Source organism: Tinamus guttatus, unplaced genomic scaffold (assembly GCF_059628265.1).
Source record: "Tinamus guttatus ecotype Peru unplaced genomic scaffold, ASM5962826v1 Tinamus_guttatus_pri_ptg000472l, whole genome shotgun sequence".
NCBI classification, from domain to species: domain Eukaryota; kingdom Metazoa; phylum Chordata; class Aves; order Tinamiformes; family Tinamidae; genus Tinamus; species Tinamus guttatus.
This window is the reverse complement of record NW_028289006.1, coordinates 8,558,819-8,575,674: the sequence shown is the minus strand read 5'-3', so window position 1 is coordinate 8,575,674 and position 16,856 is coordinate 8,558,819. Positions and strand designations below refer to the sequence as shown.

Below are 16,856 nucleotides of genomic sequence, written 5' to 3'. Positions count from 1 at the left end.
GAGAGCCCATTCTGTGTTTCGGCCGCCCTGCGGTGCAGGACGGGCAGCGCAGGGCGGCAACGCGGGCTCCCGCGGCTCCGCTCTCCCCTCCCGGGGCAGCACCGCGGACTCTCCGCGGCCGCGCAGCGCCGCCGCTCCCCCACGAGTCCGTATCAGTCCGGTCCGTATCAGTTTGGAGGGGAAGGAAAAAAAAAAACCCAAATCCTACCGGGAAGAAAGGTAAAACGGAGCACTGCCCGCACTCCTGCCCCGCTGCTTTCCTCCCCCTGCCACCCGCTGCCCAAGCAACTACTTAAATATATACGTATATGTGCATGTATATGTATATACAATATATACGTATATACATATATAAAACAGCGCTCTTGAGGCGAGCGGAGCGTCGCCTGCGAGCACCGGGAGCCGCTGCGCTCCCCCACGCGGGCTCCGCGCACCCCTTCTTCCCCCCTCCATCCTCCGCGGGGCTCCGCGCACCCCCAGACCCCGCCACGGGGGCTCCGCGTGCGTCAAGCGGCGAGTGGCGTCAGCGCCCCCGGGCGCGGAGCGGCGGCGGGGCGGCCGCGGCACGAGGAGGAGGAGGAGGAGGAAGAGGAGGAGGAGGGAGGGCGCTTCCTCGGGAGGCGCTGGCAGCGCTGCCGTGACATCACCCCGCGGCTTATATAGTTGGGGAAGGGTCCGGGCGCCCCGCATGGTCCCGCAGCCGCCCGCGGGGAGCAGCGCAGCAGAGCGGAGCTGCCGCGCAGCGACTCTCTTTCTCTCTCTCTCTGTCTCTCTATCTGTCCGTCTCTCCCTAGGATTTATGGACTTGCCCTGCTAGCGGGACAGCACGATGAGAACCCAGTTGGTGTGCGTGGCACTGCTGGCCCTGGCTGCCAGCAGCCTCTGCTCAGGTAGGTCCTCGTGTGCAGGCTCCTCTCCTGCTCCTCCTGCTTTTTCTTCCTCTCAACTCTCTCGGGACAAATTCAGCAGGAGCAACTGAGGTGCTCCTGGCCCCTCCGAACGGGGCTGGGGGCTATGTCCCTCAGCTACGTCCTGGAGGTGCCCAGCAGCCACCCCTGCTAACGGGGTTCGGCCAGCGGCGCTGTCACCGTCACAGCTGTGACTTTCTTGCCATCATACTGACCTTTCCTCCAGACATCAGGAAAGAGAACATCAATAGCGTGCTTGTTGCGGTAGGCTAGTCCTTGAGAAACAGGTATAGACCCTTTGCTTAAATGCACATAGTGGTACCTCATCCGTGATTTACTGAGCACCGTTTAATTCCAAACTGTCATAGAAATTAGTTTCTACAATGCCTATGAATACCTACCATAATACAAATCAGCATGATTATGGCTACTTATTCAGGTTGACATTGGACCCCTTTAGTTACCTGAAATACAGTTGAGGAGCCTGGAAAGAATTGCTGACTGTTTTGAAGTGATGAGCAAAAATGATGAACCAGATGCAGATCATGCAATAGGAAGTGTGTTTCTGTTCCAAGAAAAAGTGTTTTAGAATCTTGAAAAAAAGGATGATGTACTAAAATTTGTTGTTTAGTCTTTTGGAAAATGGCGCAGCCAAGTTTGTGTGTGTGTGTGTGTGTGTGTGTGTGTGTGTGTGTGTCTCGTGGTGTATATCACCAAAAATATATAATTAAGTGGTAATTCAATGTGTTTATACACATATAGAAAAAGAACAGGTGACACAGAAACAAATGATTTGAAAGACAGGTTTCAAAACCCAGCCGTATTAACTTGTGTATTACTTTATTTTTTAACTCCACAAAATGCAGAGGATTCACAAGTTCATAATTCTCCCTTTATATGAAAGTTTCCAGAGTGTTTTCTGCTGGAGAAAACCGTAGCGCATATAGTACCTGTGGTTTATATTCATCACAGTTCAAATACAATTATTCTGTATGACGATGCTTAATATTTATCATTTTCTCCTCGTATATCTATATATCTAAAGCTTTTTTTAAGTGAAAAAATGATTAGTATTTCCGGTGAAGAATATTTAGCCCTGCTGTTTGTAGAGCTGACTGAATGGGTATTCAAGTCAAAGACACTAATGGAAATTAAAATAGGCTCCTAAAAAAGAAACAAAATTGTATGTGTAATTTGCGTGATGTTTAATTTGCTTTAAAAATACAATCGGAAGAGACGAGTCAGTTTTAATTAATATGGACAATTATGTTATAAAGAAAATGATCATTCAGTTGAATTTTCCTTTGAAAATGTTTGTCCTTGGGGGAAAGTGTATTCTTATGGAATTTAACTATTCTTGTAGATTACAAATATATGAATAGAAACAGTATTTCTTGTCAATTAGGAGTGAATGATCAAGGAGATAGCAAAGTGTGTGGATTTTCTGCCACTACGAACAATAATACATAATTTGGCTTTTTGCTCAGTGTTTCTGAGAGTCTGCTCTTTTTATGCTTTTACCTTCTCTTTCATCCTTGTTTTATCTGCATGTGCTCCCTTCTGAATAGACACCCAAGGTTTGTATCCTTCTTCACTCAGGAATCTGGAACAGTCTCCTAAGGAATGGTCTCCAGGCTGCTTAATCAAGACATTTCTTAATCCCTAACTGTTCAGCATAGGGTTCTGTTTCCACAGCTATCTTCCATTGCCTATGTCATTTAAACACCTGTGTGCCAAGCAGAAGCACGTCCTTTCGTTGTCCCCGGCTGATACAACGCAGGACACGCACCCCAAATCAGGATGCTGTCCACATGGGATGCTCCCCTATTCACAGTAGCTGCTGCTATCGCTGGTGGAAATTAGCCTGAGCAGAACTGGTGCTATTAATGGTAAAGTAGCTGAGAACAGGTAGCACTGACAACAGGTAGTGCTGAAATGGAAATCATTAGGTAAGAGAGAAGTTACTAGTGGCTATCCAATATTTTCAAGAAAAACCTCAATGGGAAAAGAAGAGTGAGCATTTGTACCATGCAAGTAACACAAAGGGGAACATGAGCATCGGTACTGAGGAGGATTATTAAAACACTTGGAAGTTTCTGCTGACTGCAATAATGGAATCGGAAAGGGCGCAGCAGTATAAAATGCAGCAGCTTGGGAGATACTAAAGTGTCTATTAAAAAAATCCTTTTAAAAGAAGCTGGAGCTGTTTAAGCAGATATTGGACTTGGTCATACTTAGGCTGGCATACTTGTCTACCTTACTTTGAGAGACTAAGGTTTTTCCGCCATAAAAGGCAAGGTAAATCCTAAAATGTGCCAGAGAGCTATTTGCTGTAGCTAATGGTAAGCATTAGGCATTAAGGTGGTTATTCAGATTACATGCGGCCCTGTGGAAGGCCATTCTGAGGTCTTGGGGATCAGCTTGTCTGTCATATGAGAGGAGGATAGGTGAGAGCTCTGGACATAACTTCGCAGTGATGTATGCAGTTTCCAGAGGAATGTCTTATTCCGACAAGCTTGGGGTAAAAGCATGGTGATGTTACATTTGTTTGGTAACCTCTTTGTGAATGGAAACTAGCTGGGAATAGCTATGATTGCTCTTAAAGAATACATGAGGTAGGTAAAAACTAGAAAGAGAAAAGTACCAATAATAATGAAGGAGATGATACAATAGTCACAAACAATTTTATAATTAGAAAGAAATTAGTCTTGAAATGAGAAAACAGTGAATGAGAAGATGGTGAATAACCACAGATGATTTGCAGGAATTCCCCGAAGAAATGTGAGAGGAAAAAATAATTATTAGATGGAACATGATTTTTTTTTTTATCATAATGATTGATTTCCCATACTAGCAGAAATCTAGTATGGAATTATAAAAAGTGCCTTTCACGCCTGTGTTCTTGTGGAAGCTAGTAATGGTGATGACTCCCTAAATTAAGGAATAGGTAGATTCTTTCCACAGATATCCTGTGGATACTATATAATAATAACACAGATCATTTTAATGAAGCAGAGTTTGACTTTTTATTAGCATGGAATAGATGTTGTTTTAGTTTTGTGTTTAAATATACGTGTATGTTTTGGGTGTGGACTGCCAGTATTCTGCAGAAGGTAAAGACTAAACAAGAACCTTTTTTCAGCAAAAGGTTTAACTGCTTTCTGTATATAGATTGTCTTTGAGATCTGGTTGTGTTACATTTTCAAACCAGCAGCTCTTCTTGTGCTTATGTCCAAAGCAAAAATGTTTTTGACTGTTTTCTTTCAAGAGCTGCATTTACTTTGCTCATCAAATCACAGGTCTTTCAAATGCACTGTGCTATTAAAAGTCAATTAAATTAGTAAATAAAGTCCTAAGAATTTCATTTCATTTAGAATACTTTCTTTTTGTGCACGCACTGCTTGTATGACAAACTTTGGTCCATCTGAAACCCCTCATCAGTAAAATTATTCTTCATTTATCCAAGAATAATTTAAAATAAATGTTGTCAAGTTCTCAAAAGTACTGTTAACCTAATTTCTTAGTTGCTACTTATGGAATATTATTTAAAAATAAATATTTAAAGTCTTCTTCTAAAGTTAACAAAGGTCAAAAATGGCCAAGCGTTTATTTTGAATGAAAAATCTCACAAGTTTTTTTTTTTTTATTTTTTAATGACATGACTGCAGATTTATGGGCTTTTCTAACAGTGAATTGAAATTGCTGAATTTTTCTACTCACTGTGTTTTATCATAGTTTGAAAAGGCAGAGAGTTTCCATTTTAAAATAATGTTTTTATCTTAGGCTGCAATTACCTGAAAACTCTTCACAGTCAGTCTATTTAGTTCACATTGCGATGCTTTTATCTTTCATTTGTTTCAACACTCATTGATGTGTCTAAATTCTGTGTGCTGAATTCAAATGTCTGTGATTTATGATGAAATAATAAACATATGTTTCTGATTTATTTCCAGATTCAGAAGAAGAAATGAAAGCCTTAGAAGCAGATTTATTGACCAATATGTATACATCAAAGGTAATTATTTTTCCTCCTCTAGCTGACAGGCAGAGAGCAAATAAATTCTCATTACAAACCAAGAAGTCTCTGCACAAAGTAATAGCCTATGGTCTAGACCTAAATGTTCAGTGATTGACATTACTTTCGTACAAAATTTCCTTCTAATTCAAAGGAAATCTAAAGGTGTTGATGTGACACACGTCAAGTGTCCCTCACTCACGATACCGGTACTTTCATGAAACTGTCAAGACTGTGTTATGTACAGAGATGTAAAGTTATATGAGGAAATGTGCTTCCTATAGGGTTATAGCTAAATTCACCTTTAATCAAATGTATAAGTGAAATTTTTACGCAGAACTTTTCCTATATACATATAAAATTAATAGTCATAAAACAAAAGCTGTTACTACATATGCTGGGTTTGGTTTATAAATTTCTTCACAGAGTTCGTAAAAGAACACAGGGACATAACTATGAAACTATTAATAAAAACATTTCCTTGACAAGAGGCCAAATTATCAGAAATGTACCATTACCAATAGACAAAAGTTCTCTTCCAATCTTGTATTCACATAGGTGAAGCAGCAAGTGTTGAACATTGTTTTAGATAGGCTGTAAGAGAAACAGTTTCTCAACTCTTCTATTTTCCACAAATGAAGTAAGAAACACATGCTTGTCTTATATTTCTTCAGCATTATATTCCTCAACAACACATTAAAAAATAAATCCTGAAACAAGTTTCAAGGGCTTAATGCTTTAATTCTTTGTTCTAGTTATTCAAATGTTGCTTAATGTCAATGGAAAATGCAATTATATTTTCATGAAAATTAAAAAAAAATAAAGTCAATGGCTAGGTGATAGTTAAGGATAAAGCTTGCCTAGAAGACTTCTATATTTTCAATATTTGCTTATATGTAAACTTTTTTGCAACATTCTTTGAACAGTCTTAGAATAAGAAATAGTCCTGGAAGAGATAATATTTTGATCTTATGTGGTAGTTCTTAGGTTCTCATGGTCTTTACTTGCATGGCCTTATATGCCAAACCAACCTGTTTACCAGGTTGTTTGCCGTGCAACTTGTTCCTCTAATGAAGAGAAAAAAATAATAGAGATTCTTTTCCAGAGGTAAATGTAAATGCAGATGATTGACAAAATCAGTTCTTCCTTTGAGTGTCAAAGCTTAATACACCCTGAGGGAAAACCCTGGAGCTAGTGTTGTTTTTGCAACTGGCTTCTGTGGAATTGTGACTCCAGCTCCCATTTCTCACTCTTCTGTCAGCACACAGCACAGTCTCTGAGTGAGTTTCATACCAGATAATAGCTAAGAATGTGCAAATACAGTGCTACAATTGACAATGTAAAGATATTGGCCATCTACCATTACATATTATGTTGCTTCAGGTGATTAGCAGTTTGACCTCCTAATGCTATCTATGGTGAGTTGTGACCCTTGAAGTTCATACAAGCAGTGAACAGATGGTAGAAATATCATTGTTAAATTCTGGGTGATAATTTCCATTTAAAATTAATTAGTGTAATATACCCAGTTTCTTAACACCAAAGTAAGGCATAGTGGATTGATTAAAAGAGTGTATAATAATACTGTGCCTACAGGGATGTACCACTGTTCCGTTCAATCCTGAAATGTCAAATGCTTTTTTTCTGTTACCATCTGCCAGTTTGTAACCTTTGTTAGAACTGAAAGTGTGAGAGTCAAATTTAGGGATGTTACACATCACAAATCGATTGTTGTGTGCCTGAGATCTGGTTCCAGTTGAGGACAATTACTATTAAGCTGCATTCATTTTCTTTGACATGGGCTTGGTCATCAACATCAAGGAAAATCCAGTCAACCTAGATGAACTCTTCAGTTTGCAACTCTTTAGAGTTATTCATGTGCCAAAACACTCTCTGTCCATAAAGAAGTACATCCATGCTTATAGTGATGTCTTCAGTATTTAATACAGTTTATCACGCTTCCCTGCTCTTACATCACAAGGAAGATAAAAGGATCAAACATATTCTTAAAATCCTTTATTTGTCTTTCCTCTAAGATAAAATCCAGAGTTGCTTAGAAGATCCGCGTCTCGAATGCACAGATAACCATATGTTATCTCCCTCTTTTGCATCAAATAACTAGCTCTATTCTCACCTCCCAAAATGCTCAGCTGAATTCAAACAAGTCTGAGTTAAATTTAGCTTAAAGGAAAAGGGGTAGAGGAAATGAGATAACTTTTTTATTTGAAGGATAGAATATACTCTGCCTTTGGGATCTCCACTCTCACATTAAATTATTTTGAAGTCTTGGACCTCTCAAGTGTCTTACTGTTCCAGGATGCCTATTCCTGACTGGATATGCCTAGTCTACCTTGTCAGACAGACTAGGTTATTAGTTGTGTAGGAGCTTTCTGAATCAGTCATTGTATACAAATTCATTATATTTACAGGCATTAGGATATACCACAGGAGAACTTAATCCTGTAGCAGACCTCTATACTATATCTACTTAAACACAGAGTGTATATTATTATTATTTTTATTGGCACATTCTGAGCAAAATTCAACTACTATTCTGAAAAGGAATCATAGAAGCACATAGGTGAAGGCAGTGCAGACCTGCTGACCTAATAGTTTATGCTACTGAATATTACAGATACCCTCCAGAATACTAAAGTAACAGTTACAGTTCAGTTACAAAGTAACCTGAGCAGCCTCCATGTCATTATCCATCCTCTCGTTCTATGTAAACGAATTTGCGAAACAAAACTAAGTAAAAGGCATTGCCTTAGGAAAAGCATTATAAAAAGCTTTATTTTTTCTGCATTATAGTATCTCTAGCATTATCTAAGCAGAGTCAAAGTGTTTTACCTATTCCTTAGTTACCTTGAATTTCACTTGTTTATGAATCTAGTATAATTCAGTTATGAATTTATGAAAACTAGTTTTTGCTACATAAACATTTTAAAAAAAGAGAACTTTTTTTTCTAAAAATTTTAACATTTGGGAAGCATTAATTTTGGCATTATTAAAACATATTAAAATTTTAACATTAAATTAAAATATATTAGTTCACAAACTGTGTCCTTCAGGTATCTGGTACTATAATTCAGCCAGAAACGGAAAAAGAGAGGCAGTGTGTAAGCTGTTACTTGGGATTCTCTTTAGTGCTTTATTGGTCAAATCAATTGTCAAAGAAGGAAATGTTATTTTCCGGGTTATTTCAATTTTTTGTCCAGTATAAATTATCTTTCAAAATATATAAAAGGGAAACCATGTTTTTAAGTCTTAATTCAGGAGAATGTTCATTGGTGGAAATACATTTGTGATATTCACGTCATGAATTCTTCAGCATTAATAATTTTCTTAAGTTCGGATTCACAATGCAGTTTGTTTTGTTCCATCAAATCACTCCTAGATTTTTTTTCAAGTTTATCTTCAAAAAAGTCCACCTCAGATACAGGTTTCTTGAGCTCTTAAATAGCTATTTTCCAAAATATATCTTGAAAAACTGTAGCTCCTATTGCTTAGGTCTGGGTAGAAAATATATCACATATTGAAAAGGAACCTAAGCATTTGGATTATAGTCATGTAAAACTGTGTTTATGTAGACTCTTTTAGTATATTCACCTAGATATTTTACATGGCCTATAAAATAGAGCTTCCTGGGCTTAATTCTTACTGTAGTAAAAAACAGTTTAACAGCATACTGTTAAGAGTAATAGTACACAACATAAGAGTAACACAAGTGCTGTCTTCAGTGTCTGGGCATGACCTGGAGAGCTCCATTTTGAGTTAAGAAATTATTTCACTAAAATTTTTAAAGCAATACAGTCTCATTCTGTGAGGTGGCAGTGCAGTTCAGAAGAAGTGAAAATCCTTTGAAGTGATGTATGCTTGGTATTAAAAGGAATTAGACTCACTTTACCAATGAAGTGTGCATTGCAGACAGAACCACAAGGTCTGATTGTCAGATTTTTTCTCCCTTACTTAGTCAGTAACAGCTATGATGAATTTCAGGTTGCTATTTAGGTCTTTTACCAATGGATACAGGAAAAAAAACACATTTTTTTAAACAAAGACATGCATCAAGCTAAGGTAAAGTAGTAAAGTTAGGTCAAAAGATTCTATAAATCATGTAGGAAAGCCTATGAAATTTCCTAGTCCTCTCCCCATCCACTTGAATAATCTCAGTTCTGGTCTGAAACTCCTACTTGCTCATGGAGCACTACTTCTAGATCTAATTCTTTATTGCAAGTTAGCTAGAGAAGTGATAACTCATATTTCTTTCATATAACAAGATTTGAGAAGTGCATTGGAAAAACATCCTCATTTGTCAGGAAAAAAAAAATCTGTGTTTTAATGTTTCACACATATTTTTAAAACATACCAAAGGTCTTTCAATTGCAGTGGACACTTTTTTGCTAATTTAATTTCTGCTAATTAAGTTAGATATTCTATAAAGAGATTAATTTTGTTTTGAACCTGTCAAATCTTTTCAGATAATTCAACAGACTAATTGTGGCATCTGGAAGAGACAACAGATAAGTCCAAAATAAACAATGCAGAAACAATTTCAAGCTCCCGAACAAAATTTTCTTCTTACCCTCAAAGCACAACGCATTTCTGAGGCATGCTCTCAGAAACCTGAGAATGCATGGTGATTTAATAAAAGGCTAAATTGCTGTAATTTAGAAACCCATGTGTATATTGGAGTACAGAAAAGTGAGCAACAGGCAATTTCTTCTAAGTAATGCTATTAGTGATGCCTGTTTCTTGTTTCTTCTTTGCTTCTCTGTATTTTATTTCTCTCCCTACCCCCTCCCCCCCCAAAAAAAAAGTAAATAATGACCAGTATGCATAAATGTTGCATACAACACCTCTTTGTTAGGAAAGTGCCTTAAAGAAGCACAGGCTGCAGGACTGTTTAATGATCTGCTAAGTAAACACAATATCCACAGTCATTTTAATGTTATTGTCACTAAGTAAAATGCAATATCCGTATTATTATAATATGTATATATACATTTGTATATCCAGCAAAAGAAATGCCAACCATTTTCCAGTTCTTATGTAGAGTGTGAGTCTAATGTGCACAGACAGCAGGGAAACACTTTCCAGTTATAAACTGGAATTTACTGTTTGGCTTTTGACTGGAGATTTTTGTATCACCAACTCTAGTTTAGGAAAACTAATCTCTGTACTCAACAAGAAGAATCTACTGCTACACAAAACTGAAAAAAAATGACTGCTATAACTGCTTGGGAAAAAAAGCTACGGAAAAATAATAATATTTCTTTTGAGCATTTTACAAATATTATTTCAGGGGACTTGAAAAACTATTTCCTTCCTTCCTCTTCCTTCCTCTTCCTTCCTTTTCCTTCCCCTCTCCTCTCCTCTCCTCTCCTCTCCTCTCCTCTCCTCTCCTCTCCTCTCCTCTCCTCTCCTCTCCTCTCCTCTCCTCTCCTCTCCTCTCCTCTCCTCTCCTCTCCTCTCCTCTCCTCTCCTCTCCTCTCCTCTCCTCTCCTCTCCTCTTGCTTTCTCTCCTTTCTTTCCTTTCTTTTTCTCTCTTCTTATAGGGAGTTTAAAAGCTAAATAACTCCTAAGGAAGGTAATTTATTGGATCAAGCAAAATTTGGGCTAAATCATGCTCAATTTGGTCAAACCAAAGGTCTCAATTTGTTTACCCTTTTCTGTAACACTCTAAACATGTCCATTGGGGATCATGCAAATACTGCTTGTCTCAGTTTTTCGGTGCAGGCCCCAATCAGAAATCCATTATTATTGATTTTGAATTGGTTATTATGTGCCCATTTTCTGCACAGCTTTGCTCCATCTTCATCCGAACCTGCAGACCTTAGCTTCTCATCTCTCAGGTGCATCACCTGCTGGTCTCCAAAATTCCTGGGGCTTACAGATTCCATAGCTTCAGACTCAGCCTCATCAAACAGATTGCCCTGGAGCAGGGACTCCATGCCTTTTCTCAGAGAATTTTGAAATGACTGGCATTTATTCTGAACTGGGGAGGATTGCTGTGTTAACCACAGGCATCTTGCTTGGAATCCAGGACTGGGAATTTGTCCAGTAGGCTTGAATCATTGTCCTCATTTACACCTGTGAATTTATATTCTATTAATTTTCATCAGTGCTTTTGCTCGCACCTGTGCAATGTATATGAAATGCCGTCTTTCTGGTTTGGTAGTGCTTTATGTTTTCATCCTGTATATCTACCTGGGGGGTAAGGCAGTGGGGAAGCAGACTCAGTATACGTTTAATAAACAAGTTGCCCTAATTTCAGTCCTCTCTAATTATTGGCTTAAAGTTGGGCAAATGAAAAGGACTTCAAACAAACTTGCTTCTACCAAAATGTTTGACTATCAAACATTATTGCTAAAAAAACAGAACAAAAATTGCAAAGCACTAACTAATGTTGTATTTTCAGATTAACAGAGCAAAACTTCCTTCCTGGAAAATGACTCTGCTAAATGCCTGCAATCTTATCAACAACCTAAATAACCAAGTAGGAGAAACAGCAGAGGTAGATGAAGAAGATCTCATTTCAGGAGGACAGTTTCCTGCTGCTCTGGATGGCTTCAGCTTGGAAGCAATGCTGACAGTATACCAACTCCAAAAAGTTTGCCACAGCAGAGCCTTTCAGCACTGGGAGGTAAAACAAATGGTCACAAATAATTTTTCAACCACTATTACACTTTTAGGCTTTGTTTATCTATCTATAGACCTTTTAAAATCCATGTCCTATGTTTTCTCCCAAACCTCAGGTGCTCTTGCCTTAAATCAATGCCTTCCTCACATTATTCAAGATTTCTTCCCTTTGTTATCTTGTTGATAATCTCTACTATTTTTTATGTCTTATTTATCTGTATATGTCTATGTATATTATATCTATCTAGTTTCTGAAGAGTTAAGTGTCTCTTTTGGATGAGAACCAACAGATAAATGTGAAATATTCTTAACTAATCCTCCTTATCACTGCTAGGAAACCCACAGCAGGGAACTCCTGCTCTTTTATGCCACTGCCCCTTAAGAGGACCTTGGAAATTGACAGTGTGTGTGTGTGTGTGAGAGATGCCTAGTCCTGAACAGCATTCTATAGTCCATCTGTGGTATTTATCTTACTGTCATGGTTGAGCAGAGGCACGTTACTTGCAGTGTTGCATATTGCATTGAGTTGTTTTGGATAGGGAAAAAAGATACCACTGCTCACTTTCCAGCAAACACAGTTTCTTCAGCTCTACCAGGTTCACGGACAGTCTACTAAATCTTCATCCCTTTTATTTGTTGAACCACAGCTCTGTACTTGAAGGCTTCTTTCTCAATACCTCGTATCTGCTGGGATTGCCCGTACCAAAGTCTGCAGTGACAGATTCTTTTGAGAATCTGAGTTTTCTGAGGATCCTTTTCACCAATGCATTTTGTGCTGAAAAGGAGATGCCATAGTCTTGACTATATATGATAGCACTTATGTCTTAACTGCAGTTCCTTATTCTGCAGTTCCATCACCTTTGTGATAGCTGGGAATCATCACTTTCAGGATTAGCATGCAGTAGCATGTGAAATTTAAAAAGTAATGATATTCTTCTCTCAGCTTATGAGTAAGGTTATGAAGTGCAAGCATTTATACAACAAAAGGAGAAGGGTTGGTGGTAAAAGAAGCGAGATTGAAGAAAACTTGAAATAAACAATATGTATAATGAAGGTAGCCCATGTGATCTTATTCATCCAGAATTGGTTCCAATTCTGTTGAAGCCATGCCTCTTTCCATTAACTTCAATGAAAAGTTTACATGGTTATTCATTTATTGAGTAATTAAGTGAGTAAAAGAGGTGATTATTTAGGGAAACAGTGAGATGAGTATAAAAAAATTAATTTGATGCCTTTCAGTTGGGCAGTAAAACTGTATTTGACCATGGATAAATGCGATAATACAATGGATGTACTCTTAATATATCAACCAAGAAACAATATGAACCAAATGTTTTAAGAATTTCAAGTAAATTCCAAAAAAGCAAGTATATAGCATATGTCGATTGACAGAACTTCAGCTTTCTTGTACTGTTTTTTTATTATTCTACACATTACTGATTTTTTAGTTTTTGGGTTCTTGTCCAAGAAGGGCATCAGTTTTTCTCTCTAGTGAAAACCTGCACTCTCATTTGTAACAATGGAATTTAAATATAATTCCTGCAGGACTCAGCTCATCTTTAGCCTGATCTAAATTTAGTATTTGTGTGTTTGGTTGTTTTGTTGTTGTTGAAATTATTATGGTAAAGATTTTTCCTTTTTCCTATGTTGTTAAGGCATATTTTATAAAACACTCTAGGAAATGTTGATTTTCATTAGCAAAAAAAAAAAAAAAAAAAAAAAACCCAGGGTGTTTCTTCTTGCATTCCACAGTTACTTCAACAAGATGCTCTTGATCTAGAGAATTCAAGCCAAGATAAGGAAATAATGAAGAGAAAAAATCCCTATATTCTGAAACGACAACTACATGTGAACAAAGCTAGAAGACCATACATACTCAAGAGAAGTTCATATTACTGATGCAGCAGAAGAAAACTATGTATATTTAGTTTATAGGTAACTGTGCGTTATGGTTATCTTATTTAAAAATCATACTTGTGTGAAAATATACTATGGAAAATCAAGATGATAACATAATTGTGTCTTTTTTTGCAATTGTTGTTTCTTGAATGTGATTTTTTCCTACTTGAGATTAATTGGACCAATACATTTGCAAATAAATCTAGTTTCTAAGCATGATGTATTGTACACAACTGAGATTTCAATATATTTGTTACACTATAGTGCTCTTCTTCTGTTTTATAAAGCACAGCAACATACACCAACTAAATTGGTACAGTCCATAAACCGTATGGAGAATCTTACAGTTTCTTAATGGAACATCTCAACCCCCTGCATGCTTTTGATTTTTTGTGTACTACACTTGTCAGAAATACCCTAATTTTCTCTATACTGGCCCCTTAAAATTATTAGCAATTAGGTCTAAGTAAGAGAGAAAATATTATGAACTGGCTATTAATTATTATCTGGCAATATCAAATTTCATGTTGTAGATGAATTTAACTTCTTGACTCCTACTGCTCAAGGGTCATAATATAAGAAAATCATGCACTAATGGGACTTTTAAAAAGTATGCTAACATGAACAAAGCCCGTCCATCACTGACTAAATGAAGAAAACAGTTTATTCAGTCAGGAAATTTATGATGTTTATTTAATTCATATATACTCAAAGAAGTATACTCAAACTTTCTAAAGATAAAAAATAAAAGCTGATTCACATTCATAACTGGAAAAGTCACAGCACATTTCCAGTATGAGAAATAAAAACATCTGGAAAAAAATAATCAGAAGAGGAACTAATGTTAGAACATTTGAAACTTGTTATTGAAAGGCATTTCCCTTCCCTCCCTATAAAAAAAAAGGAATAACAGGTAGTTTCAGGAGCTAAAGATATTCTTGCAACTCAAGCCAAATGTGAAGATCCCAGCATGGGAATAAAAGTATACAGGCCATCTGAGACTTAGACTTACACATTTTCTATCTCTTTGGCTCTGATCCCTGCATCAGACTTGGACTCACATGACTCCAAGGCTCTTGTCTGGAAAGAGGCAGTCTGAAAGAAATGGGGGACATAAAAACTGTCAGGATAGGTTAGTCTGTGATCCACATGGCAAAAAAAGGGAATCTGACAGGCTATTTTTGAAACTCTGAGTGTTTTCTGAGTTATTTGCTAGTGCATTTCTGCTCTAAAAGGTTGATAAAAAAATCCAAATTCTCTCATAGGTGAGATTCTCAGTCAATTCATATTAAGCATGTGCAGGGATATACCTATAAATAACATATCCAGTGGTTATACTAACTTTGCTACACAAGATGGGTAGTTTTATGCCGTAATATCTATCTTCATTTCATTAAAGAGAATCCTACTTCCCTTCCTCACTGCAAATGTTATTAATCAGTTTATTTGTTAAATAGCCACAAAAATATCTGCATTCACAAGATCTAACTGAGCATACACTAATTACTATAATAATCATTATGATTCAAAACCAGCAAAGTACTTAAGCACATTAGACATCAGTGGTTTAAATGGTTAATTTGCTTAAGGGCTTTGCTTAAATAAGATTCTAGTAGATTCATAGCCCTTTAATTTTTTAATGAAATCATTGTGGAATTAGACTGGAGACACAGTAAGCTCTCAAGTAGCCAAGAAACACTCCTCTTTCCCTAAAATCAGTAAACTTCATAGTCCTGTAACAGGCACTTCAAATTCTAAATTACCTTTTGATGTGAAATAATAAAGCAGAATAGAGTTGTTCAAAAGTCACTGCAATTAGAAAGGCAGAGAAAAATAAAATTCATCTCACTATTTACTAGGCAACATGAATACACACACAAAAAGGCTGCCACGATCTGCTCTTCTGCATGTGCACCTTGAGTGCAGGAGTTAAAAGAATGTAAGATAAGAATGGTAGTATCATTCAAGAAATAATGCTAAAATTAAAAAAAAAAAGAAGAAGAAAAGGAAGAAAAAAGAAACAGAAATCCACAATTTGTTTTTTGGAATATTTAGATATTCAAGACTTAAGTTTCTCAGGAGATATTCTTTGCATACTCCACCAATCTCTAGTGCTCCACATTTTAATTCAAAATTATCCTGAAAGTGCCTGTGTGTTGATTCCTTGCAATGTAGATTTAACAGAACAGCCAAGTCAACTGATTGAAAATGGCTTAAATGGCTTACTTTCACTAGACTGTGAATCTGAGTGTCACTGGAGGAGACCTACCTTCAAGTTCGGTAGCAGGTAACCTGTTAAGTTTTCCCTCAGCCTTTGATGGAGATGGTCAGATTGCTGACAGAGGAGTGAATCACGCAGAGTGAGGGAAAGTCCTAACCAGAGATGGAAAGAAAATCCATAAATATGGAACAGTCAGTGAAAATACAATAGCTTGTGATGGCATTTCCAAGTTAAAATGCAATCATTGGTGAAAAATCAAGAAAAATAGCACAGAAATATTGGAAAATACACAAAAAAACCCACACTATTAACACAGATAAACAATGTTGGGAAGTAGTATTTTGTTGTCTGAGGGACCCTCATTGACCTGAAACCTCCTTTCACTTCAAGGTACTGCTACCTCCTTTGAACATATTGCTGTCAATTACAGCCATTCTTCAGCTCTTATTTTGGATAATAGCTACAAAAAACATGTAGGCTTATACATATTTGCCCTTATTTACCATATCCTTTTTTAGGGTATGTGTCTTGGCTTGCCTGAAAAATTAATGTATCTGCAACAGCTATGGGTGCTGAATGAACTTCAGGTCAGAGAAAGCATCCCTAATATGTGAAGCTTTGTAAATACAGCCCTTTTTTTGTCCTATTTTATAATTGTCCTAGATTTCAAAAGTTGTTTTGAGGGTCATTAACTCAAATTGTCACCTTCGCCAATGGAAGCATCACTTGAAGTAGAGAATTTTGTTTTAAAAAGGCAGTTACTGAGAGATTTGATGCCTTTCTCTGTCTCCACAGAGGAACCCATTTCTTCTGCATAGTCCATTGCTGATCTTCATATGAAGATGACAAAATGAAGACGAATAGTGAATAATTATACCAATTATTCACATAGTTTAAATCTTCCTTGTACTCTCAAATACTGAATATTGTCATCTGGTGAATCTGCATGAACTTCAAAGCTATTTCTAATGTAGAAATAAAATTAACAGAGATTTAAATTGAGTTGATATATTTTCTTTAATATTTATTCCCTAGATTTTGCTAAATCCCATAGACATGAAAAGCACAGAAAAATGAATACTTTTGTAACCTCTGAAGAATGTTTGCTACTTATTCTTTAAAAGGACACAGATTAAAAATTATATTTATTGTTCTAAAATTTCAATACACG

At 36.9% G+C, this 16,856-nt stretch overlaps 1 protein-coding gene and 1 long non-coding RNA gene across 3 annotated transcripts in view; both read left to right on the top strand.

Annotated features, from left to right (window-relative positions):
* Positions 1–16,856, top strand: part of LOC148593014 (uncharacterized) — a 325,329-nt gene that overhangs the window by 167,842 nt on the left and 140,631 nt on the right. The gene's annotated exons all lie outside the window — the stretch shown is intronic.
* NTS (neurotensin) lies at positions 679–16,692 on the top strand. Of its 2 annotated transcripts, XM_088532896.1 has the most exons (5): positions 679–890; positions 4,862–4,923; positions 11,345–11,569; positions 13,318–13,500; positions 16,481–16,692. In XM_088532896.1, the coding sequence occupies exons 1-4, from the start codon at positions 830–832 to the stop codon at positions 13,462–13,464; spliced, it is 495 nt and encodes a 164-aa protein (XP_088389022.1). In that variant the 5' UTR covers positions 679–829; the 3' UTR covers positions 13,465–13,500; positions 16,481–16,692. The 2 variants fall into 2 exon arrangements, with proteins under 2 accessions (XP_088389022.1, XP_010213608.1); XM_010215306.2 differs by lacking the exon at positions 16,481–16,692 and having other exon boundaries at positions 13,318–14,163.

What these genes read in the sequence shown, in the direction of transcription:
- NTS (XM_088532896.1), top strand. Translation starts at nt 830, where the DNA reads ATGAGAACCCAGTTGGTGTGCGTGGCACTGCTGGCCCTGGCTGCCAGC. An exon ending in CCAATATGTATACATCAAAG is followed by an intron (nt 4,924 to 11,344) that starts GTAATTATTTTT and finishes TTGTATTTTCAG; the next exon opens with ATTAACAGAGCAAAACTTCC. An exon ending in GAGCCTTTCAGCACTGGGAG is followed by an intron (nt 11,570 to 13,317) that starts GTAAAACAAATG and finishes TGCATTCCACAG; the next exon opens with TTACTTCAACAAGATGCTCT.